General features: G+C 37.0%; 1 protein-coding gene across 2 annotated transcripts; it reads right to left on the reverse strand.

Moving 5' to 3' along the window:
* Positions 1 to 16: 16 nt before the first annotated feature.
* Positions 17 to 23,317, reverse strand: LOC131168138 (syntaxin-22-like). Of its 2 annotated transcripts, XR_009140224.1 has the most exons (8): positions 22,896 to 23,302; positions 22,717 to 22,810; positions 11,585 to 11,721; positions 11,395 to 11,466; positions 1,512 to 1,669; positions 1,294 to 1,394; positions 735 to 853; positions 17 to 558 (listed from the first exon to the last, which is right to left on the reverse strand). XR_009140224.1 is itself a non-coding variant. In XM_058127376.1 (7 exons), the coding sequence occupies exons 1-7, from the start codon at positions 23,075 to 23,077 to the stop codon at positions 788 to 790; spliced, it is 810 nt and encodes a 269-aa protein (XP_057983359.1). In that variant the 5' UTR covers positions 23,078 to 23,317; the 3' UTR covers positions 590 to 787. The 2 variants fall into 2 exon arrangements, 1 of the variants encoding a protein (XP_057983359.1); XM_058127376.1 differs by lacking the exon at positions 17 to 558 and having other exon boundaries at positions 590 to 853; positions 22,896 to 23,317.
* Positions 23,318 to 26,368: the final 3,051 nt, after the last annotated feature.

The following is a 26,368-nucleotide window of genomic DNA, read 5'->3' on the forward strand; positions in this document are numbered from 1 at the left end:
TCTGATAAACTACTTGTATTTTTAATTTCCCACCTTTCTATAAAGAACTTCAAATCGGATAAAATATCTGTACATCCAATTTGCAATTTATAAAAGAAAAATAAAAAATTGATCCCCATTGAGGAGTTAGCTGATAAAAGGATTATAATGAATATGGAGCCTGTTGTCTTGGGGCATTGTTGTTTCAACTAGAACTTGCCACAAAAGAGATTTAAAACCAAAATATATGTCGAGGGGGCGCACTACTGAATGTCTGCAATGTAAACTTCATTTAAAAGATATTGGAGCCAATAATTCTTCCATTGCATGAACTTAACACTCTAGCTGTCATGGTATTTATTCCATCACGGATACAATGTCATACTGTTGATGTTACTGCTTGGAAGAGGAGATATTCAAGGCTACTCAACTCGATGGGGAAGGGCTTGCTTGTGACAAGCAGGCTTACCTATAAATACTAGTACTTGTATTGGCTTTCGATCATTAATATGAGTAGGCGGTTCAGGCAAGCAACCAGCACTGGGAGGGTTGGAATTGTACACTCAACACTGCAGAAAGCTTGGAAAGAAAAAAAAGAAGAAAAAATATAAAAAAGATGATAACATTTCTTGTTAGTTGTCACTAGCACAGGATACTGCATGAGGGGTTAAAACGCCAAGCCCTGCCCCACACCATGTCTATTTCTTTAGGTGAATATAAAGATTAAATAAGACGGATGAATTAAAAAATAATACATGATCAAAGTTTCATCCTGCAATGGCACACCTCAGCTGCATATTGCCACAAATTAGAGGATAAGGACAAGAAGTAAAATGACCAGTATGAGTACAAAAATTCCCAGCAGCCACCAGCACTGTTAACACAACAGCAAATAATCAATCAGAAGATGAGATACAAAAACTTCTATAGAGCTATAAAAGCAAACTAAATATGATTCGCCACACTTTCATTTTAAATCCTCTTCTTTCTCCTTAATGAAAAATCAAAGTGGCAAATGATTTCCTTGTTAATAGTAATATATATATATATTATAGTTGTATTTGTATCCCTCTATTTTGATTTCTACCTAATCTGCTGCATTCCACTTTATATTGTAACTTACTTGCTTTCACGTCCCAATTCATAAATGCAAGTATAATAGTGTCCTATTCGACCAATGCAACCAATGCAATGCACGCCCAAACAAATCCCTGAATACCTGTCTGCAAATGCTAATTTGCCCCAAGGGCAAAAACCTAACTATAGGTTCTTTAATACCAGAGTTTTAAAGATATAGTAATGTTTGCTACTTACCCACGAAGTTCTAGATTTTGCACTTTTGGAAGCCTTAGATAGCTGTACTCTAGCTTGGGTTGTGGCAGCTGAGGACACCTCAATATTTGAATGAATGTCATCTGTTAACATAGAAAGAAATTACCAGACAAAATAAAATCAGAAAGCGCTGTAATAGGCAATAAAAAGCAGTCAGTGTAGAGGATGGTAAGCCTATTGGCATGTATTTTGGATCCTACCAATGACCACACCCTGCTCGTGAACTAGAACTGCAAGATCCTTAAATATTTCATTTGCTTGGTCAATTTGATCCTGTATTTCCCGAATTCCCTGCTCCCTTTCCTCAATAATGGCTTCATTAAATGCAATTTCATTTCCCAGCAATAGGACCTCCTGCCTGCATTTTTTCCAAAGAAAATGGTAGAGAAGAATTCTTCCATGTTTCCAGAACAAGCAAGAAATCACGACCAGGAATCACATACTTGCAGACAAGACAAGATTAGATTTGCAGTTTTACACTCTAAAATACTAAATATAAAAAGTAAAAGATGCAAAGTATCTGATATGCTGGCGTGAGAAACATAATGTCAAAACTAGCATTACATACATGTCCTCTCCCTCTCTCTCTCTCTCTCTCTCTACATATATATATGGGCGTGTGTGTGTATGTGTGTGTGTGTGTGTGTACATATATCTAAATAACAACCAAGAGTAATCATTACACATGCATGGAGGGGATGCTTCTAAAATTTAACTACCGCAAAATTCAATGCCTGCTTAACGGTAGGGATGGTCAAGAAATTGACAAGGAAGCACGGCTGTTTTGAAGTCTAAACTTTGTCGGAGCAAATTAGCATGCTGTAGGATTGGCCTCACCATCACCTAAAAAAACTAACAGCAAAGCTAATAGTTCATGGAGTTAAAAGTGCAATGATCAAAGCTAAAAAATAGAGTACCTGAAATGCAGTTTTAGAGATTGTCATCTCACATTTAGTGGCTATGTGTCAGCCCCTTGATCACTTGACAATGCCAAGGCAATATTAAAGGATGGCTGAGCTGTGGGATTTGGATGATTGACATAATGTTGCTAATGAGGGAGCAGATAGTAGTTCAGTTGCTTGAGAACATGCTCACCATAGTCAGAGATGGACATGGTTTGGGCCATAGTCTTTGACAAACTCGTGCTACAGTGGCTGGATTCAGATTATGATACCGCATGGTTAACTCGAGTATATGTCAATTGCCTCAATGCCATGTGGTGCATGCTTATGTGTGGGATAAGCCATGATTGAGGAGAAATCTTGCACAATACAAAGGGTTGACCCGTAGGCCATGTGCAGACTTGCAGTATCAATGGCATAAGATAGAATGATGACATGTTGGCTAGATAGAGTGGTTACTTGACAAATTCTTGCAATAGGTTGACTTGCTCGCTTGTTTGAAGGGAATCTTGTGAGTTTGACATGTGGCAAATTTGCAACCTCTTGGCCATATAATGTAGATAGAGTCGGTTCTGCCTCGTTGGCAAATGTTGAGTATTTGGGTTGCCAACTGTTGACCCAGATAATTGGGGGTGTTAATTATATAAATAGACATGTTGTGTTTCATGGAACACCAGAGAATTTGTGGGCGGTGTTCCTGCATGCGTTCTCCAAAGAATTTGTGGGTGGGTTTGACATGTGGCAATGACCTGGACGGATAAATGTTGACAAAGTTGGTCATGCCTTGTTAGCAAGCATTGGCTGCATCTAGCACAAACTCTACAGTTGGGGTTCTTCAATAAAAGATAAGGTTGGAAGGTGTTACTTCTGTAAATGTATTTATACGCTACACTATACTCCTACAGTCATAGGGTATAGACCAATGAATTTGATTGTGAGTTATTGGCTGGACCAAGTTGGACTTAGTGGCAGCAGTGGTGGAGATTTGTGTGAAACTTAGACCCTGTGACACTACGTATGATGGTCAAAAAAGAAAAAAAGAAAAAAGAAAAAAAAAAATTAGACGGCTTGCCATTATAGCATTATATATTTTATGGTCAAGGAGTATTCATTTGACAACGAGGTTTGATTCAAAACTAAGAAATATTTGGGCTACAGGCTTGTGAAGAAACCCTAAGTATCTATTTAGGGGTGTTTGGCTAAGGTTTTCTATGGGATTCTAGAGATGTCATGTTTGAAATATTGGATGCCCATATTTGGGAACTCTGGGGAATCCTACGTGATAGACATTTGGATTCGCTACGAATGCAGGATGCCCCCAAACCATGAATATTGAATACCCACTTCTACCTTAGAATCTAGGCTTGTTTGGTATTGCTGTTTTTTTTTTTTTTAAATAATTTCTTGCATTGAAGAAAAAAAAACATGTTTGTTTATGTTACTAGTGTTCTATTTTTGTTGTTGATTTTCAGTTGTTTGCAAAAAAACTGAAAACTAAACTTTATAGTTTTCAATTGTTTTGGCAACTGGTCATCATAAATTTTTATATCCAAAAATAGGTTTTTTAGATTAAACCATTCATTTTATAAACATTTATTTTAATTAAAATTAAAATAGAATGATCATAAAATTTAAATATAAATAAATAAGAATTAAAATATTTAAAAAAAAAGAAAAAAAAAAAGTCAATTACAAAATATTTTTGCTATTTTCAATTGTCATGTACCCTAATATTGTTACTGTAAAGCAAAATTTGAAAATATAACAATTAATGAAAATAATTATAATAAATGTTATTTTTATTGTAGTGTTTTTCAATGTTTTAAAAGACTTAATCTAGGCTTGCCTCAAGGCAAGGCATGCCTAACACGGCTTGAGGCTCAATCTAAAATACAAAATCCTTAAAAGGCTAATGCATTACACATTAAAGCTTATGTATTTGTACAAAGGAACGCCTTTTGAGCCTTTTTACTTTAGGCTAACACATTTTGAGTGTGTAATTCTCAAGTAAAATTTGGCTAGAAAGTATTAACTCCATGTTTATATAAAGGGAATGCCATAATATGAGTTGATTTATAAAACTCTTGAACCTCAACCTTTCCAAAACAATTGAGTTGTATCTTAGATCTTGAAAAATAATTTGAACTTTGTAATGTTATAGCTATCTCTTGTCATGATTTACGTAATGAATTTAAGTTGGCAATTTTTGTGAATGGCCAACAAGTAGTTTGCAAATTATATTTGATTTTTTTTTCACATTATATTTGTGATTTTCTTAATTTTTTATTTATTTTTAAAATATGTAATTTATTTACATATTTTATCTAAAAATAAAATTCTCAAAAGGCTTACGCCCCATTGCCTTAAGGCTTACGCCTCACCTCTTAAGGGTTAGAGCGCCTTGCCTTGTGCCCTCGCCTTTTAGAACATTTGTATTTTTTAATTTTATTATATCACAATTTTATTATTTTAATTATATTCTTATAATACTATTTGACTTAAAGATAAAATGATCATTTTTTTAATTAAGTTCTTAATTTGTTTTAACTTTACAAATATTAACTAAAAGGGTAGCTAGTTTTAGGTTTTTAGTTTTTCAATTCCGTTTTTGGTTTGGGTTTTCGTTATTATTGATAGTGAGACCAAACCAATACCCACTTCATAGGAAAAAGGTATCCCTACCATTGTTGCTCTTGGATGAAATTGCTCCTTGTTCACTAATAGTAGTAGTACTAGTACTAATAATAACAATATTATTTTTATTATTATTTATTTTAATTATTAGGATTAAATGATAATTGTTGTTGTCCTTGTTATTTTGGTTGTTCTTTCGATTATTTATTATTCTCTTTGTATGATACACATCATGAAAAGATATTATTAAAGATGATTAGAATTGTTATTATCATATCTGCATATGCACATTACAAGAATGCATGTATCACTACTACTACTACAACTACTACTGCTATTCCAATAATCTTACTTAAATAACATTATAAAAACCACGTCATTGATATGACCCTAGGGTCTTTTCATAGAGAAATTAAAGGAAAGAAAATAGAAAGAGAAACTAGGTTGATCACTTTGAGGGGATTTACTTCCAAACTAGCCAAAGGCTATGAATTATGTTACTATTAGAATGAAAAAAGCTCCGCAGGTTTACATACATATAGGGTAAGGATCCCTACTCCTATTAGGAATGTAAAATATCCCAATCCAAGTCCTTAATGGACTCGATCCTAATTGATTTGGAAATCCAAACACATTAAATAGTAGATCCTAACATTAAATAGAATCCCAATTAATTTGGGAATCATAACACATTAATTAGAGATCCCAGTTGATTTGGGAATCATAACACTAAATAAAAAATCCAAATTTATTTAGGAATTCTAATATTCTTGCTTCCTTCAAATCGGCATCGTCCTTAAGGTTGAGCAATAATAAACTTCGAGAATCTGTCCTCCAAGGGTTGATAAGCTTTCGAAATTGCATTTTCAGCTGGTAAGTGAGACTAGTGAACCAAAACTTTTGTGATGTCTTGACTTCTACGTTTGACCACTCGATGATCTAGAATTGCTAGTGGTTGCACTCGAACATGATCAATAGGTGCAATATCAGGCAAGTGGCTTTACACAGTAACTTGCTCTCTTAACTTCTTTTGAGGCAAGAGACATGAAAAACTAGATGTACCTTAGAATCTGTTAGTAAGTCAATACAATAAGCAACAAGACATATATGTTCCAGGATCTTGCAAGGCCTATAAAACCAAGGACAAAACTTCATTGAAGAACAAATGACCACAAATATATGTCTATAGGGTTGTAGCCTGAAAAATACCCAATCTCCCATTGCGAATTCCTTTTGACTAGGGTGCTTATCAGTTTGTTGTTTCATATGAGCTTGAAATGTAACAACATTTTCCTTCAATTGAAGCACTTTGTCTCAATTATGTAACTCCCTGTCAAGCTTGATCAATTCTAGATGATCTAGCTGAATACCTAGTGAAAAATTGGAGGAGCTAAACCATAAACAACCTCAAATGGAGTTGACTTGATGGAAGAATGATAAGTGGTGTTGTATCACCATTTGGCCAATGAGAGCCATCGCACCCAATCCTGTTGTTCGTTGCTAGCAAAGCAACAAAGATAAGTCTACAAGCACCTATTGATAATTTCAATTTGCCCATCGAATTGTGGATGATATGCAATGCTTATACTCAATTGTGTTCCTTGCAAATGGAAAAGCTTCTCTCAAAAGTTGCTGGTAAAGACTTCGTCACGATCATTGACTATAGATTAAGAAATTCTATGTAATTTGACAATATTCTCAACAGAAGTACGAGCAACACTTAGTATTGTTAGGGTAAGTTATAGCACAAAAATAAGCATATTTTGTGAGATGGTCCAAAACAACATAAATAGCAAATTTACCATGAGAAGATGGTAGTCCCTTAATGAGATCCATGAAAACATTAGTTCAAATTTCGTTTGGAATAGGAAGAGGCAGTAGAAGGTTTGGACTCACCAAGGTTTCCCCTTTCTATTATTGACAAACATCACAATTTGCCATAAACTTTTTGATTTCACCCTTTATTCCTTTCCGAAAACATTCCTAAGAAATGCACTAGTAGGTTAAAACTAGAGTGACCTACAACCGGTGATGTGTGTAATTCTTGCACTATGGTTTGCTTGTGGGCTGAATTAGGCACTTTTAAAATCCTCCCCTTATATATAAGTTTAAAGAGTCCCAAAAGTAAGGAGAGGCTGAAGTTGGCTATTTTTGTAGCTTTTGGATAATAACTCTAGTCTCCAAATTTTGCCACCGTTCCTCTTTGACTTGTTCAAGAGTAGTAAATGTAGGAACAAAATTAGCTAGAAACTCAAGTTAATTAGGAAGTTGTGACAATGCACTTGCCACCACATTCTTGGCACCTTTCCTTTAAATAATCTCGTAGTCATAGCCCAACAACTTAGTGACCCGCTTTTGTTGTTTCATGGAAGATGTTCGTTGCTCCAAAAAATAATTTAGGCTCTTGTGATCAGTTCGGATTTAAATACGGCCTCCACTTTGTAATTACATGCACAATGGCTAGCATCTATTTGTCATAAATAGACATGCTGATGTGGATGGAGAAAAAGCTTTATTGGTAAAAGCAATAGGGCATTTGTCTTGCATTAAAACTGCATCAACGCCAACCTGATGCATCAGACTCAATGATGAACACCTTGCTGAAATCTGGCAAGGCAAGAACTGGTATGGTGGACATTGTGTGCTTTAGCTTGACAAAGGCTTGTTTAGTTTCCTCACTCCATGTGAATGCATCATTTTCCAATAGAGTGCTAATCTTTCCATAATCCTTAACAAACTTACGGTAGTAACCAGTTAGCCCAAAAATCTTTGCAGCATTTTGATTGTTTGTGGAATAGGCTAGTCCATCATCACTTGTATTTTAGAAGTGCCAACTGAAACACCTTATTGAGAAACAATATGTCCAAGGTATTCCATATCAGTCAAGTAAAGCTGCATTTAGATTTCTTGACAAAGATGATGCTCATGAAACAGTTCGCATATGACATAAATGATCTTCAAGAGATGAGCTATATATATCAAGATATCATAAAAAATATGAGAACAAACTTACGTAGGTAAGGTCGGAAAATGTCATTCATGAGACTTTGGAAGGTTAAAGGCGCATTGTTTAACCCAAAAGCCATAACCAAGAACTTGTAATGACCATCATGAGTTCTAAATGCAGTCTTTTGAATGTTATCCTCATGTACTCAAATCTGACGATAGCTTGATCTCAAGTCAACTTTGGTGAACAGCTAGGCACCTCCCAACTCATCTAACAATTCATCCACAACAGGGATAGGATATTTATCCTTCATTTAGTGCTTGATAGTCAACACACATCCACCAAAATCCATCCTTCTTCATCACCAATAAGATAGAAGAGAATATGAATTGACACTTGGTTGAATTATGCTAGCATCTAACATATCTTTCACTATCTTTTTTTTTTTTTTTCTGCTTTCTGAAAATAAAAAAACGATAAGGATAGACATTGGTAGGGACACTACCTGGAAAGGGAATGCGGTGATCATGTGTTTGTTGAGGTGGCAATTTGTGTGGCTCCACAAATAGGTCAGAAAATTCTGAAATAAGAGATTCTAGCCCTTCATCCTGGCCAAATTAATGTTATAACTCCTTTGGTGCTCGAATTTGTACTAGGCAGCCATGTCGCTCCCTTTAAGGACCTTCTTTATACAATGGCTTGAAACTATAGTGACATTACAACGATGATTCCAAGATCAATTAAAAATTAATATTTAATGTTATGATTCCCAAATCAGTTGGGATTTCTAATTATTGTATTATGATTCTCAAATCAATTGGGACTCTATTAAAATGTTGGGATTTATTTAGTGAGTTAGGATTCAAGATCAATTAGGATTGAGTCCATTAAGGACTTGAATATTTAACATTCTTAATAGGAGTAGGGTCCCCTATCCTATTGAGTCTATTAAGGACTTGGATATTTACATTCTTAATTGGAGTAAGGTTGCCTACCTTATATATATATACATGCATATATATGTAACCCTACAAGGTTTTTTCATTTTAACATAAATATAATTCATAGCCTTTGGCCAATTTGGAGGCAGATCCCCTCAAAGTAATCAACCGTTTCTTTTGAAATAAGAGATTCTAGCCTTTCATCTTGGCTAGATTGATGTTGTAATTTCTTTGGTGCTCGAAGTTGTGCCAGGTTGCTACATCACTCCTTCTTAAAGCAGCAACTCCATATAATGGTTTGAAAATGTAGTGACGTTACCACAATGTTTGGCTTTAAGAGTCTCTCTGGCCATTCACGACGGACTTCATAACCAATTTAGCAAAATTCCAAGCTATGTCACCTTAAGTCCTTAACCATTCAATTACCCAAAACAACTTCATAGTCCTCTAGTGGCAGTAAAAAGAAGTCAACATACAACCTATGATTTTGCATAGCAAGTTTAACCTTCGGACACTTGCTTTGACATGTCAAGGACCTTCTATTTGCAACCTTCACATTGAACTTTTCACATTGCTTCATAGGATAGACTAACCGTTTATCAATTTTAATGTCCATGAAAATAATAGTGTCACCTGTATCAATTAAGACAGTAAAAGGTCTACATTTTAAGAAGCCAGTAATTTTTAAGGTTTGAGGATTAGCATACACAGCTAAAGCATGAATTGAAGAAGTGATTCATCATTATCATCAGGTTCCATTCCTTCTTGATTTGAATAAGGAAATCATCCTCAACCTCTCCTGGCTCCTCCACTGGTTTAATCATCAAGAGTCGTCCTTTTTTCGCAACAGTGCCCTTTATGCCACTTCACATCATAACGCCAGCACAAATCCTTTGTCATTCGCTCTTTAAGTTACTCCTAAGTCAATTGTTTGGCGGAAGGATTGTGAGGAGCAAATGGTGTGATAGTGCTGTCAACATTCTGCTTGCTAATGGTCTTGTTGGAGTAACAATGTTCTTCTCCCAACTTCTCTTGTTCTAACCATGCAAGGGAAATTGCAGCGGTCATAGTTTGTGGCCGACACACTTGACCTTACACCAAATGTTAAGTAGGAACCTTCAATAAAAGTATCGATGAATTGGTTTCCATTCCAACCTTTAGTCCTGTTTGATAATTGCTCAAATTGTGCCTGGTACTTCATGACAATGCTAGTTTGGCATATTTTAGCGAACTCTCCGTCAATATTTGCATATCTGATGGGCCCAAATCAGACAAGTAATCCAAAAACAAATTCTGCCCATGAAGGCATTCCATAAAGAGCTTCAAGCCAATCATACAATTAAATAGCATGGCTATCCAAACTAATAGTAGCATTCTCAACCTTAGATGTTTTTGCAGTGTAGTGAAAGTGAAAGTATTTTTCAGCCCTAGAAACCTAACCATTAGGGTCATCAATGTCACACTTTGGAAATTCCACCTTCATGAGAGAAGGACCAAGATCATGCTCTCCTTGATAACCTCCTTTGCACGTATGACTACTCCCTACAATTAGTTAATTTGGAGGCATCATCTTTTCTATCTTTATAGGAAGATGTAATTAGTAGTTTAGAGAGTGATATCTGAATCTCTTCAAATTGAGGCGTAAACATATTGCGATGTTCAACCTTTAGCATCACTTCCATTTGGGGCTCTGCTAAGTTTTTCTGAGGCCAGTGTGGATGAGTGAAGATTCGCGGGTTAACAACATCCACGAGCTTGGCTTTGATACCAAATGATAAAACCCTAGGGGTTTTTTTTTGGTTTTTTGTTTTTGTTTTTTTTTTTGAAATTATGAAAATTGGAAGAAATGAAAATAGAAAGAGAAAATAAGTTTATCACTGTTGAGGGATCTGCCTCCAAATTAGCCAAAGGTTATGAATTATGTTATTGCTTGATTGAAAAAGCCTTGTAGGGTTACATATATATATAGCCCTACTCCTATTAGGAATGTAAAATATCCCAATCCAAGTCCTTAATGGGCTCAATCCTAATTGATTTGGGAATCCTAACACATTAAATAAGAAGCCCAACATTGAATAGAATCCCAATTGATTTGGGAATCATAACACATTAATTAGAAATCCAATTGATTTGAGAATATATTATATAGAAAATCCCAATTCATTTGGGAATCTTAATAGCCGTGCCAAACGCCCCCTTAGTCTTGAGACTAGCGTGTGGCTGTGTGTTTAATAGCGACCCTTATGAAAGTGCTCTTGGCAATGAAAATAGTGGGTTTGGGCATCTCAAAACTTTGGTAAGCAATTTTCTAGATATTCCTCCTAGTATGATTGCTCTCAATTTGCCATTCAAGTTTCTAAAATTTGAACTTAGAAATCTCTAAAGTGATCCCCTTTCACCGAATCATTGCCTTGTGTTACTCATGCAATGAATGGAGGAGCTTCTTGAATTGTAGTTTGATTCTTATGTTCACTACATACCTCAATTCTAGTCATAGCAACAACGTAAGGAACTAGTGCACAAAGAAGCCAAAAAGATACAAATGACATTTTATAAATATAACTAGGGCACCAAAAAAAAGAAAAAGAAAAAAAGTCTAGCACAACTAAAAATCCAACAGAGATACCAGAAATATCATGGCTGGATTTAAAATACTTACCTCTTTTGTTCAATAAGAAAAGGTTGGTTCTCTTCATCCATGGTGGGAATTGAGTGCTTGACAGAACTGGAGCTGTTTCCAGAAGCACAACAAACTTGAAAATTTAAAGAAGGTAAACAATTACACAATATTTGCAGCTGACTAAGCAGAAAAAACATAAAAGAATGGCATCAATGATTGCTAATCATACGTTGTGGATAAGGAAGATGGAGGAGCAGGTGAGTAAGCAGACTCGCGCTCAGCAGCAAGCTGTTGAACTTTCTGGAATTCTTGCAACGTAGTTTGGAAATCCCTAGCAAGTTTAGCATCTTCTATTTTCTTACCTGGCTGCAAAATTCAAGAATCCACGAAAAGAGATTTCAATTGTTCCTGAAATATTGGGTAGTTTGACAGATCTACATAATCAAATAGAACTAATAGAAGTATCTTCTGCCCTGCTAAATTCATGTCAAAGCATTCTTTCTTGTAAATAAATCTCCACTCGAGGTTTAAAAAACTGCTTCACATTGTCTCAAGAAAAAGACAAAAAAAAAATCCAGTGGCAATCAATTGTTGGCAAATTCAGTCACATGCTTTGGACTATCGAGTTAGGTCTCTCATTTAGAATTGCATAAATTTGGACAAAAAAAATAACACAAAATTTTACCGAGTCTTGTCATATTTCACACAATTCAGTCACATGTTTTGGACTATAGAGTCAGGTCTCTCATTTAGAATTGTGTAAATTTGGACAAAAAAATAACACAAAATTTTATTGAGTCTTGTCATATTTCACACTGTTGCGACGTTTCCTGCGCGGGGCGGAATGCGAGTGTTGCCCCGGGGTGCGCGAACTGGACGAGATGGATGATTTTAAAATGATATTTTCGTGAAAAACATGGTGTAATGGAGTCACCACTAACCTTTTAGTATGGTTAGAACACTTGATTACTACCCAATTAAGGGTAGAATCGGTCTGCGTTACCAGAGCCGGAATCGGGAGTTCGGTTACACGAGGAGAAGATACCAGCACCCCCTACACGCCTATTGTTACGAACGATACCTAATTAATTGAAAATTATCCTACAAATTAAATTCAATAAGCCTTTGAAAATTATTCCCTTTCAAAAATCAAATAAAATACACAAAATAAATACAGTATAAGTATTCCCTCAAAACCAGGGCATACCGTACTCTGAAGAATTCACACCCTTTGTTTATATTGTCGGGATGAGAAAATTAAGAAAATACTTTACAAAAATACACTCCCAACATTTTAAAATTTTATATGATTTTTCTAAGTATGAAAATATTATGTTGGGAGGTTTTGGAACTCATTTGGGATAGACAAGAGTGTCAAAAATGATTTTTAAATCTCAAAATATTTTTCTTGATTTCATTCTATTTGTTTTTGAATTTTTGTAGCTTTTCCATGTTTTTCCCAAATTTTGAAATAACAAAAAGATAATTAAAGAAAAGTAATGAAAATCAGGTCCAAAAATATTTTTTTAGAGTTTCCTCTTGATTTTTCTGAATTTTTTGTGATTTTCCTAAGTTCAAAAACAAATTTTAATCTAAAAAATATTTTTTTGAAATTTTGTATTTTTTGATTTTTTTTTTGGTGATTTTTAACATAAGAATTATTTTAAGAAGGAAAAAACAATGAGAACTAGCTTAGAAATATTTGTAGAAATTTTCCTGACTTTTTGTAATTTTTTTGAATTTTTATGAGTTTTTCTATGAATTATTTAAAGTTTAAATAATAACAGGCTAAACCGATTTCCCACCAGTTCAGAAGACTAGACCGGTTCGGAGAAGAACCGGTCCAAAGGGGGGGCTGGTCAACCGTTTTAGGCCCGGTCAAGGCTCGGATGTCACATGCGGAGGATTTTGTGCACGTGTTGGGCTTAAATGTGTTTTGGGCCTAAGTGGGAGTGTTTTAATGGGCCTAGGTTGAATGAGCTTGGTTTAAAATGTTTTTGAAAAACGGGCTTTGGGTTTTGAATTTGGGCTTCGGGTTTAAAAATCGAAAGGCCCAAGGGGGTTTTAAAACATTTCAATAGGCTTGAGTTAAAAACATTTTAAAGGGTTTGGGTTAAAAAAAAATATTTAAAGGGCTTGGGTAAAAAAGGTCTTTTATGGGCTTTGATGTTTTTTGAAAACGGGCTAGGGGTTAAAAATGAAGTTGGGCTCTGGGTAAATTTTCGAATGGGTAAGTTCAGGGTCCAGGTCAAAGCACGGTTCTAAGTTAAAAAGGGGTCAGGCTTGGGTCAAGATTCAAGCTCGAGTCTCTGAGTCTAAGAGGGTAAATGGTTCGAGTCTCGGGTTAGCTCTTCGAACAGGTTTAGACCCGAATTCAGATTCGGGTCAAGGGCTCAAGTTTGAAACTAAGACACATGAGAGGGGTAAGCCTACAAACCGTATTCTACATTCACAATTATCATATGGATTTGAACAATTTAAGAGAGATAGTTTTTGATTGTTACCTTTCTCTTTCCCTCCTCTAGTCTTCTCCTCTCGCTTCTCTGGGTCCTTCTGAAAATCTGGTTAGGGTTCTGAGTGTGTGGGGTGCTCTGAATAGGCCTCGGGTTCCCGGGGATCCTTTGTATCTGCTCGGGTTCTGCTTCTCTCTATTTCTCTTCAAATTCTGCAGAGCTCCTCTTGGTAATGCTCTTTGTTTCTCCTCAAATTCTGCAGGATCTCCCTCTTCTAATTCTCTCCTCTCTCAGTTTCTGCAGAGTGTTACTATGCTCTAAGATGGTTCCCAGTTATATTTATTTGTCATTGATCTTGGTCAAGCTTTCAACTTTTACTTTGATGTGCGGGCACCAGAACTGGCTATAATGACGCTCACGGCTCAACACGGAATTTGCCCCAGTTAAATGCATCTGTAACTGCTCTTGGCCATGTTTTCGAATTCTACTCTGATGTTCAGGCACCGGAATTGGCTATAACGACGCTCAACATAGAATTTGCCCTAGTTGTATTTATTTGTCACTGATCTTGGTAAAGCTCTCAACTTCTAACTTCTACTCTAATGTGAAGGCACCCGGACTGGCTACAGTGAAGCTCAACACGGAATTTGCCCTAGTTACATGCATCTGTAGCTAGCCATGTTTTCAAATTCTACTCGAATAAGCAGCTCTCGAAACTAGGTCCCAGAAAAGCATTTCGGCGTGCCTTGTGGGATACTTCTTCGACTATCCAATTGTCTTTGGAGCCTTTGAAGGACGACAGGCGTTTTGAGGATGAATGATCATGCATTTTGGACATCGATTTGCAAAATCAAAGGGTCATATGCACAAAATAGATGTTTTACCATGTTCATGCTATTTTGAAAGAAAAATTTTATAATAGTACTCGAAAGTCATGTGACATTGATGTTAGTCTGTTCGGCTGAATAACTGACTCTCACCCTTTATCGATTGCCCCAGTTTTGTCGAAGGAAACCTTCTGTTCTTTTGCTAGGAAACCAATGTCGCCTTCTTGTTGTGGCTGTTGTCCATAGTTTAGTGAAGCTCTACCCCTATTTTGATCTCGAGATGGACTTTGGGACTCGGGACGAAACGTAGGCCTAAGGATGCGGGTTCTCAGAAAAATAACGAAACTAAGGCTCAAAATTCCCTTCCCTAAATGATATCTTCTGCTTCAGTTTGTAGCGAAGTATTTGCAAAGTATTGACCGAACTTGTCATTTGAACAAGCTACCTACGTACCTTTTCAGGATCAGGTCATTACATAGTTTAGACTCAACATTGAGTCTAACAAATCATTCGAGACAACAATGCATACCCATCTGGTCAGGGCTTTCATTTGGACCGTAGGGAGGCTAAGGGGATAAAGGTCAAAGAAGAAAGAGGTATGATAAGGCTCGAATTTTGTTGATGTTATTAAAGGTAATCACTGGTCAATGATCACATGTGATGTATGTCCCCTATTTTTCTTTCTTTCTTTTTTCTCTTTTTCGCATCTTCTTTTTTACTGCACTTTTCATTATTTTTTATGGAGGAATCTTAGCTCTATTTTAGTTTGAACTCCATTTGGGACCAAATCCTTTTAAAATTGCTCCAATGTAGGGTGTGATCCTTTGACGAGTTAAACCAAGAATTGAATATTTCGAGCTCAAAGGGGTTAGCAAGGGCTTTTTATTTCTTGATCTTCTTTCTGGGTAGTAGAAAAATGGCATGCCGTCCTTTTAGATAGTCAATTGTTGTCTCATATAACTTGTCAGACGCCTGCAATCCCAAACCTAGCTTAATTTTGGAAAATGACTTTTTAGAAGAAAAGGTTTGTCATTCAGGCGCAAATAGTGTAACAAGTGATAAATTAGCGCTTGGTTCTTTTTGTGGGAAAACTAGTCGGCCAAGGATGGCCATCTGTCATTTGATCAAAACAAAAGCGACCAGCAACATGAGCTTATGGAACAAACAACACCATTTCATGGTTTCTAAGCAAAATGCTTCTTTGACGCATGAATCCATAGGATGAGGAAAATTGCTTCATCTTCTTTAACCTTCATTTCTTGGCTTACATTAACATCTGTTTCAGGTTCATGAATACTGGTATTGTTATTTTCCTTATTTTTGCATGAAACATGAGCAAACAAAGTTTCGCGATTGAACTCTTGATGCAAATGATATACGAAAGTGCATAACTTCATTTCATTGATGGGAATGAAATTCTCCGAGGCAAAAATGTTATAGGATTACAAAGAGAAAATGGAAATAAAGAAATAAAGAAGACAAAAGCACCATATGAAGTGAATTGGATAGTCAGTAGTCTATCAATTTTGTGTTTCTGCTCCATTGTAAAAAGGTAAACCCCTACATTCAGGCTATTTGTGGAACTTCCTGGATCCATGGCTGATATGCTCTTCCTGCCTGGCTTCGACTCCTTCCGACATGCTAATCATTTCCTTCCCCGTGATGGGGTAAAGGATCATTATGAATTCCTGACTATTTGTCATCGAAGGACAACCAACCCGCATCCCTCAGTGTTTGTACCTTATGTTTGAATGCCCAACAACGCTCGATGGTATGTCCCGGAGAATCGGCATGATACGTGCACCGGGCATCTGGGTTGTACCAATACGTGAAGTGGGGTATGACAGGAGTCTCTGGAATGGTTGAAACCATGTTTTTTTTCCATCAATTGAGAGAATAAGTTCGAATATGTCATTGGAATGGGGTCTATTTTTCTAATATTCCTATGGACGCCCCTTTCTTGTGTTCGGTTAATTGGTTGGGCAGGCATAGGGCCGAGAGGAACCATTTGAGGCCTCATGCCTGCATATGCAATCTGATTGGCGGTGGGTCCGAAAACAAAATTTTTCTTAGGCCACTGATTTTTGCCTCCCTAGTGATAACGCCCCTGAATCATTTGAACTTCCTCGTCTTTCTTCCTACCCGTCCATTTCTTGCTTGATCCCGATCTGAATCCGCACCTTTGGCTTTGCCTGTCTTAATGGCTGCCTCAATACTCTCTCCGATGGACACAACATCCATGAAATCATGGGGGGTTTCTCCTAGAAGGTGCCCAAAGTAGGGTTCTTTTAATATATTCACGAATAAGGAGACAGCCTCCCTATCCTCCACAGGGGGCTCACTTGAATTGCCATATCCCTCCATCTGTACGTGTACTCCCGAAATGTTTTAGTGGACTTCTTCTCCATCTTCTGTAGAGTCATACGGTCTGGCGCCATTTCAGTCACATGGCGGTATTGGGCAAGGAAAACATTAGCCAAATCTTTTCAAGTGCGGATTCGTGCTCTGTCCTGCTGAATGTACCACCTAACAGTCGTGCTGGTCAAACTATTTTGAAAGCAGTGCATCATTAGTTTTGCATCGTCTGAGTATGCTACCATTGCCTGATAGTATAACCATAGGTGGGTTCGAGGACACCGGGTTCCATCAAATTTCTCAAAGTCCGGGATCTTAAATTTTGGCAGCAGAGTAATCTTCGGCACCAGGCAGAGGTCCGTAGGATCAAAAGAACCGAATGCATTAGTCCCTTCAATAGCTCTCAGGCACTCTTTGAGTACATCACAACGATGCTCGATTTCAGATTTGTTTACTCCCACCTTCGTCATCACCGTCAGAGGCATTCCTACCACTAAGAATCCCAGCACTGACGCAATTGGTACGAACGGAGAGACGTTCGGTAATGGGTTTTATGTGGCGATCGAAGGTTGTGCTGACGTTTGCCCGTGGACTGGGGTGAACCCAGGAGCGTGGACGGGATCTATGTCTACCTCATCGTCCTATATTTGTACAGCCTTCCCTTACTCGTTAGCAACTCCAATATCTTGCTCATTTTGTCATTCAATTGTTCTTGTCCCTGTTCAATGCCTAGGACCCTACTTTCTAGCTGCTCTGCCATGATCCTTGCTTTTCTGCTGGTGTCGTAAGGGAGGGTAGAGGTGGGCTCAATGTTGGAATTCTAAATTTTGATTTTGCCCTGGTTTCACAAGAAATTGGGATGTGATTACTTGGCCCGTTGGAGATGAAATCTCATGCATGGATTATGTGTGAATTTATGCATGGATGCATGTAATGCAGCCTAAATAATCACTTGGCTAGAGTTTCGGAAAAAACCCTATCTGTTGCTGATCTCGAGAATGATCCATTTTCCCCTTGGTAGGGTACTTTGGGAGAAAAATTTTGACTTTTTCATAAATGAATTGAGCTTTTTCGAAATATTGGCCGAGTGATATGGATGCCTAAGTGGATACAAAACATACAACACAACACAAAGCATTTGCCAAACATATGTACAACAAATGGATTAAAATGTGGAGAAGGATGTGGCTTCTGTCCCAACCCCAGTGGATAGGTCTGTATAAGTGCGGGGTTCTCTGAGGCTCTACCCTATGCAAGGGATTTTGGATAATCATGTGTGGTTAGAGCATGGTTAGGCTCTTAACTCCTATTGACAATAAGTTCCCAGATTGAACTTCAATCCTCCCCCACATGGGTCCGGACAAGGCTCGCACTGAGTGGACTAGTTCGCGGGTCCCATCAAGCTCTGTCACAAAAGGACTGACGCTATTACACTCCTACTTAATCCTAGCAGGGAAAGCCTGGGTATAGAGCGTGCGAGAGTGTGTGAACTCATCTTTTAGCCTAATTCCCCTACCCCACATTCATCCACATGTTTATTCAAAATATTCACAAGTAATTACATGCTTGAAAGTATGTACAATTAATCACATGCTTGTCAAATTATTCACAATCAATCACATGCTTATTCAAATAACCATGGAAATAATTAATGTAATCAAATATTAACACTGTGTACAAAATATGGTGAAGTAATAAAAAAGGCTTATTATATTTGAAATTGGGATAATTCTCAAATAATTATTGGCTCGACTCTCAAGCATCTCCAACGGAGTTGCTAAGCTGTCGCAACATTTCCTGCACGAGGCGAAATGCGAGTGTTGCCCCGGGGAACTGGACAAGATGGATGATTTTAAAATGATATTTTCGTGGAAAGCATGGTGTAATGGAGTCGCCACTAACCTTCCTTTTAGTATGGTTAGAACACTTGATTACTACCCAATTAAGGGTAGAATTAGTCTACATTACCAAAGTCGGGATTGGGAGTTCGGTTATGCGAGGGGAAGGCATGAGCACCCCCTAAATGCCCGTTCTTACGAATGGTATCTAATTAATCGAAAATTATTCCACAAATTAAATTTAATGAGTTTTTCAAAATTACTCCCTTTCAAAAATCAAAGAAAATGCACAAAATAAATATTGTATAAGTATTCCCTCAGAACCGGGGCATACCGTACTCTGAAGAGTTCATGCCCTTTGTTTAAATCATTAGGATGTGAAAATCGAGAAAATACTTTACAAAAATACACTCCCAATATTTTAAAATTTTATATGATTTTTCTAAGTATGAAAATATTATGTTGGGAGGTTTTGGAACTCATTTGGGATACACGAGTGTCAAAAATGATTTTTAAATCTCAAAATAATTTTCTTGATTTCATTCTATTTGTTTTTGAATTTTTGTAGCTTTTCCATGTTTTTCCCAAATTTTGAAATAACAAAAATATAATTAAAGAAAAGTAATGAAAATCAAGTCCAAAAATATTTTTTTAGAATTTCCTCCTGATTTTTCTGAATTTTTTGTGATTTTCCTAAGTTCAAAAACAATTTTTAATCTAAAAAATATTTTTTTGAAATTTTCTATTTTTTTAGTTTTTTGTGATTTTTAACATAAGAATTATTTTAAGAAGGAAAAAGCAAGGAGAACTAGCTTAGAAATATTTGTAGAATTTTTCCCAATTTTTCTTGACTTTTTGTAATTTCTAAATTTTTATGAGTTTTTCTGAATTTTCTATGAATTATTTAAAGTTCAAATAACAACAGGCTGAACCAATTTCCCACCAATTCAGAAGACCAGACCGGTTCGGAGAAGAACCAGTCCAAAGGGAAGGCTGGTCAATCGTTTTAGGCTCGGTCAAGGCCTGGATGTCCTGTGTGGAGGATTTTGTGCACGTGTTGGGCTTAAATGTGTTTTGGGCCTAAGTGGGAGTGTTTTAACGGGCTTGGTTTAAAATGTTTTTGAAAAACGAGCTTTGGGTTTTGAATTTGGGCTTCGGGTTTAAAAATCAAAAGGCCCGAGGGTTTTTAAAACATTTCAATGGGCTTGAGTTAAAAACATTTTAAAGGGCTTGGGTTATAAAAGGTCTTTTATGGGCTTTGATGTTTTTTGAAAACGGACCAGGGGTTAAAAATGAAGTTGGGCTTTGGGTAAATTTCAAATGGGTAAGTTTAGGGTCCAGGTCAAAGCAGGGTTCTAAGTTAAAAAGGGGTTAGGCTCGGGTCAAGATTTAGGCTCGGGTCTATGGGTCTGAGAGGGTAAATGGTTCGAGGGTCTCGGGTTAGCTCTCCAAACAGGTTCAGACCCGAATTCAGATTTGGGTCAGGGGCTCAGGTTTGAAACTAAGACTCATGAGAGGGGGAAGACTAGACCGGTTCGGAGAAAGACCGGTCCAAAGGGGGGGCTGGTCAACCGTTTTAGGCCCGATCAAGGCCCGAATGTCACGTGCGGAGGATTTTGTGCACGTGTTGGGCTTAAATGTGTTTTGGGCCTAAGTGGGAGTGTTTTAATGGGTTTGGGTTGAATGGGCTTGGTTTAAAATGTTTTTGAAAAACGGGCTTTGGGCTTTGAATTTGGGCTTCGGGTTTAAAAATCAAAAGGCCCGAGGGGGTTTTAAAACATTTCAATGGGCTTGAGTTAAAAACATTTTAAAGGGTTTGGGTTAAAAAAAACATTTTAAATGGCTTGGGTTATAAAAGGTCTTTTATGGGCTTTGATGTTTTTTTGAAAACGATCCAGGGGTTAAAAATGAAGTTGAGCTTCGGGTAAATTTTTGAATGGGTAAGTTCAGGGTCCAAGTCAAAGTAGGGTTCTAAGTTAAAAAGGGGTCAAGCTCGGGTCAAGATTCAAGCTCGGATCTCTGGGTCTGAGAGGGTAAATGGTTCGAGGGTCTCGGGTTAGCTCTCCGAACGGGTTCAGACCTGAATTCAGATTCGGGTCAGGGGCTCAAGTTTGAAACTAAGACTCATGAGAGGGGGAAACCTGCAAACCATATTATGCATTCACAATTATCATATGGATTTGAACAATTTAAGAGAGAGAGTTTTTTATTGTTACCTTTCTCTTTCCCTCCTCTGGTCTTCTCTCACTTCTCTGGGTCCTTCTGAAAATCTGGTTGGGGTTCTGAGTGTGTGGGGTGCTTTGAATAGGCCTCGGGTTCCCGGGGGTCCTTTGTATCTGCTCTAGTTTTGCTTCTCTCTGTTTCTCTTCAAATTTTGTAGAGCTCCTCTTTGTAATGCTCTCTATTTCTCCTCAAATTCTACAGAATCTCCCTCCTCTAACTCTCCCCTCTCTCAGTTTCTACAGAGTCTTACTATGCTCTGAGATGGTTCCCAACTTAGTGCGAGCCTCCCTATTTATAGTGAGACTCTAAGGGGATTTGGTGCCAATTCCCTTCTAATAGAATTCCCTTCCACATGGCAGGGAATATTTTCATTTAACAAACTACACATGTGACTTTATTTTTAATATTTATTATTACTTTTGGATTTCTAGCTAAACACCATTCTCTTGTTGCTTCTTTTGTGCGCAGGGTTTTGGAAGATGCTTCCAGCTGGCGATTGGGGATTGGTGCTGGTGGAATTTTTTTTTTTGTATTTATTTTGCATTTTTGTATGTACCCTCGTGTTGCCTGTACTGCAACTGTAACATTTTATTTCCCTGCAACACTTCTTCTTCTTTTTTGTACCTAATATTTATTATTGTATGCACTCTGGCCATGCGCCCTGCAGCTACACCCTGTATTTCACAAATCCTGGGCACGTGCCACTTCCTTGTTCTAACAAAAAAAGGTGACCTCATTTGTGTTCAAATTTTGACCAAAATTCCACCTCTGAGTTGACCAAATTTGCCAAAGAAGCAACCGGTAATAAAATGTGACCTTTAGACCCTACCAAAATCCCTAATTTTAAAATTGAAATACTTAAATCAAAATTTGAAGGACTCAATTTAAGATCTACAAACTTAATTCAAACATTTTAAAGACTCAAATTAAAAATTCGCGGTTTCTTGCACTCAATTTTTAACTAAACAGAATTAAAGGGCTAAATTAAGGAGCTTAACTAAGACAAATCTTGTTTTTGAAATTAAAATTAAAACCCTCGAAAATGGGACTTATTCTTGGACTTATTATAAAGAAAATCAATTTTGAAATTAAAGGACCATGCTAAGATAACTGTATTAGGATTCAACTTAAAAAACTCAGGACTCAAGGGGATTCATTTTGAAAAAAAGGCTTTATTCGGGATTTAAGGTCAATTTTTATTATGCCGGGCCTCCTCGGGAGCCCCTGGTAAAAATAAGGGTGTCTACACACACAATACCAAATCCATGGCACACCCTTCCCTAGACCCTTTTTGATATTTGGGCATAACCTAAACACAGCACAACAACACAATGCTATATATATGATAGGATCTAATGCTTCCCACAACTTCCATGCAAGAGCTACAACCAATTTGTGATTTACCCACAACCCGTTCATCTTTTTATTTTATTTTTGGATTCTTTTTGTTTTTTTAAGGTGGGAAATTTGTAAGCGTAAAATGATAATTAACAACGGTATGTAACAACTATAAAAAGCAGCTGAAGGGTTGAGACGAATCATAGAGGGAAAATAGAAACTGGGGACAAAATAAGAATTTGAAGGATACAGTTTGAAATGAAGCAACGACTGGACTAACTGAAGCAAATAGAAAGTAAATGTTTGACAGAGATTTGAGATACATACATTGACGTTGGAAGTCAGATCAGATTCGCTAAGGGATTTGAGCTTAGCAGAAGTATCCTTCACCAGTTGCATTATCCGTTGCCTCGCAGTGTGCCTGCCACACCGGGTTCATCCATCCACCACAATTCATAAAATAGAGAGAGAGAGAGAGAGAGAGAGAGAGAGAGAGAGAGAGATACAGCTTTTGACGGTGATCGGGAGTGTCCTTGGCGGAGCCGATGATATCGACGAGACGACGAAACGCCGCAACGGCAGTGTTGATCTGGAAAATACCGGCGGCGACTGCCTGGGAAGGGTTTTGAGTCCGAGAAGAAGAAGAGGAGGAGGGCTTGCCGCCATTTTGGAGGTCTTGGAAGCTCATGGCCGCACGGGCGCGTATTAATAACCACCGGTAGTAGAATAATTTCAACCCGAAAGAAACAAAGAAGAAGCAAAGCAACAAACCCAAAAACAGCAGCAGGAGCAGCCGCCACCGCCGCCCAAATCAGGTAGAGGGGGAAATTGAAGTGAAGAGAAATAGCAAGCTCAGTTCTTGTACTCTACTTCAACTCTTTATTTTCACTGCTTGCCCAAACTTCAAAAAAAAAAAATCATCTCCAAGACTCCATCTTAGATTCTTAGGTTTAAAAATAAGGAATTCAAAATTTAAATTTATAAATTTAAATAAAATATAGTACAAAATTGAATTAACAAATAGTATCCACTACTTATTAGCATTAGAGAGCCTAAATGAAAATGGTTTAATGTATATGGGTGCATTCAATTTCTTAGTTTGTTCAAAATCTTAAATTTTTAGGTTATATTTGGTTTGCGAAAAAAGTTATTTATTTTATTAAATAAGATAAAATATAACGAATAATTTGGAATTAGAGGTGTAACATTCCTCATTAAAATATAACAAAATACATCAAATGGTCTACCCGAACCCGTGGGTAACGGGGACACCTGTCATACACAACAGAATTCCTAGTAGCAGTAAACATAAAATCTATACATCTATCCATAAAAACAAAATACTAGAGCTTTTATAACATTATAATACTGTACTTCTGTACATATCCATATACATCAAAATATCTCTAGGGTCACACAAAATAACTCTAACTCTAATACAAAATCTTACCCTTTTCACGGTTAATCTCACTAACTCAACGGCGGCCTTGACCCGCCGGTCTCTCTGGGGCTCCTGAAAAATTTAATATTGATGGGGGTAAGACACTTCTTAGTAAGGAAAAGTAAACTAAATACAGCTATGTGGTAACATGAATATTTAGAGTGCTTATACATGTATAATATATTTCATAACTTTAGAAATAATCATAATATCATATTGGACAATCATGTACTTTCATATTTGTTAATAAATCATAACATACGTACGTAAACATCTGTAATAACTCGTAATACTGAAAATCAACCCAGGATGAATAGTTAGCTAATGTCATGTATACCTCCCATGAAGGGTTGTGCAGCCTGAAGGCGGGACCCGACGATGGCTGGCCGACGACTGCTGAATCAAATATATCTGTAAGTATAATGGGCCCGCCGTACCCTGGTTTGGACTGCTAGGTGGACGTCTATACTCTACTGAAAGTCTCATCGACTATCCATCTCCCATCCCCTCGTGGGACGATAGCACTAATAGGGCCTCGTGCCAAAATCAACTCATAGCTACGGTACCGAGCTCCTAGTCTGAACTAAACTAACATCCTGGTTGCAATAACATATAATATATGAACATACGTAACATCAATACGGCCTAGTGCCGAAAACATAGATACGGCCTTGCGCCAAAATCATACATATGACCTCGTTCCAAAATCATAGTAAATATATATATATGACATCGCGTCAATAACATCAATACGGCCTCGCGCCGATAACATAATAATACGGCCTCGCGCCAATAGCATAATGAATACGGCCTCGCGCCGATAACATAATAAATACAGCCTCGCGCTGATAATATAATAAATACGGCCTCGCGCCGAATACATTTCAGGTATTTACATTTGAAAATAACTCATTTATCATATATTCGTCAACTTAATATAACATAACCCATCTTTCCAAAATACCTGAAAATGTGTTTTACTCGTAAAAACATTTATATCTTATCTCATTTCATGTAAAATAATATTCATACCACACATGCTCTATTAAAAGTCATACTTCATATTTTAAAATCGTGCTTTTCTATCATCTCATACATACATATACGTTTCATCATAATAATAGTATTTCCCAAACGTACATTTCCTCTATAATATACAGGTATATCATATGCTTTTCTGAAAATAAATTCACTCATAATCAATAATATTTTGCATGGAAAAGAACTGCTTTAGTTTACTCTCTTACCTAACTACTGAGAAAGCCCCTCAAATTTCCTAGCCTGACCCTCATAGGATTTCCTACTAAATACCCTGAAACTCAAAATCCCCAGTACTAAACATCAATATTTTCATGCGTACATCAATTCCTATAACTACCATAAAGTCTAATTTGACTTAAAAAGTCTTACCTTAACTTTGGGATGATTTTCAACTTCGTTTTGCCGATGATTCGCTCCGGCAAACTTGCCGCGACCTGTCGCCGGAGCTCGTGGTAGCCTAAATCTTGATCCTGCGAAAACCTAACCCCAAAATCAGAAGAGATCGGGATAGGGCCGAAGAGGAGAGAAGAAGAGAGAGAGTAGGAAACTTAAAAATGAATTTAGAATCGGATTTTTCATAATTATAGGTGGCAGAACTCGTGGACGAGCCCGATCTTCGTCGATGAGTTCTTCATAAATTTCATCGACGAGACCCTGTATTTGTCGATGAAATTCAGGCTGCCTCAGAACCCTTCTCGGTATTTTCTTGTTGGCGAAGCCCTGTGTTTGTCGATGAAATCTTTAAAGCCTTCATCGACGAAGCTTGGCAGCTTCCCTCTTTTCCCTTTTTCAAACTTTCCTTTCTTTATTATTTAAATTTCATTTAAAAATTCGGGTCGTTACAAGAGATATCCATTCCTTATATATTTCTTATTATTTCATCAAATATTTAATAAGAAAGGAACGGACACTCCTATGGTAAATCCTTATCCATTTTTTTTTATGAACTGATAAAAGTTTGAGTTTGTTATTTGCTTTATGATAATAGCATAATTTTTGTATAATTAATTGTAATTAATTATAACTAATATATTCATAAGAATAGACATTCCACAAATTAAACGTAACCATAAGTTTATAGATCATATCTATATAAAAGCCACTCTTCCTATAGCTTCTCTTTTTTTTCCTTTTCTTTTATTTTCCCCCGTCCCTTCTCGATTAGATGACTCCTATGAGTAATACGTTGCACTTATGCCACCCCGATGTAGTGAAAAGTGGGCGAGGGTGGGCTAGGTCGTCACCACGAAGCAACTCGTTGCGTCGACGCCTGGGTACGATGTCAAATATGCAAGGGTTCCCGCATCATTTTGGAAGTAGCGGGTAAAGGAGTTAGTTTAGGAAATTAGGATTATATTAGTAACTTGAAATATAAGGACACTTATGAATAAAAACATAGAAATTGTGGATATGATGATTAGTAGAAAAATTAATCTAAATTGTCTTCAAGAAACTAAGTGGATGGGGAAGAAAGTTAGAGAAATTAATAAATTAAGA

This window comes from Malania oleifera, chromosome 11 (genome assembly GCF_029873635.1).
Source record: "Malania oleifera isolate guangnan ecotype guangnan chromosome 11, ASM2987363v1, whole genome shotgun sequence".
NCBI classification, from domain to species: domain Eukaryota; kingdom Viridiplantae; phylum Streptophyta; class Magnoliopsida; order Santalales; family Ximeniaceae; genus Malania; species Malania oleifera.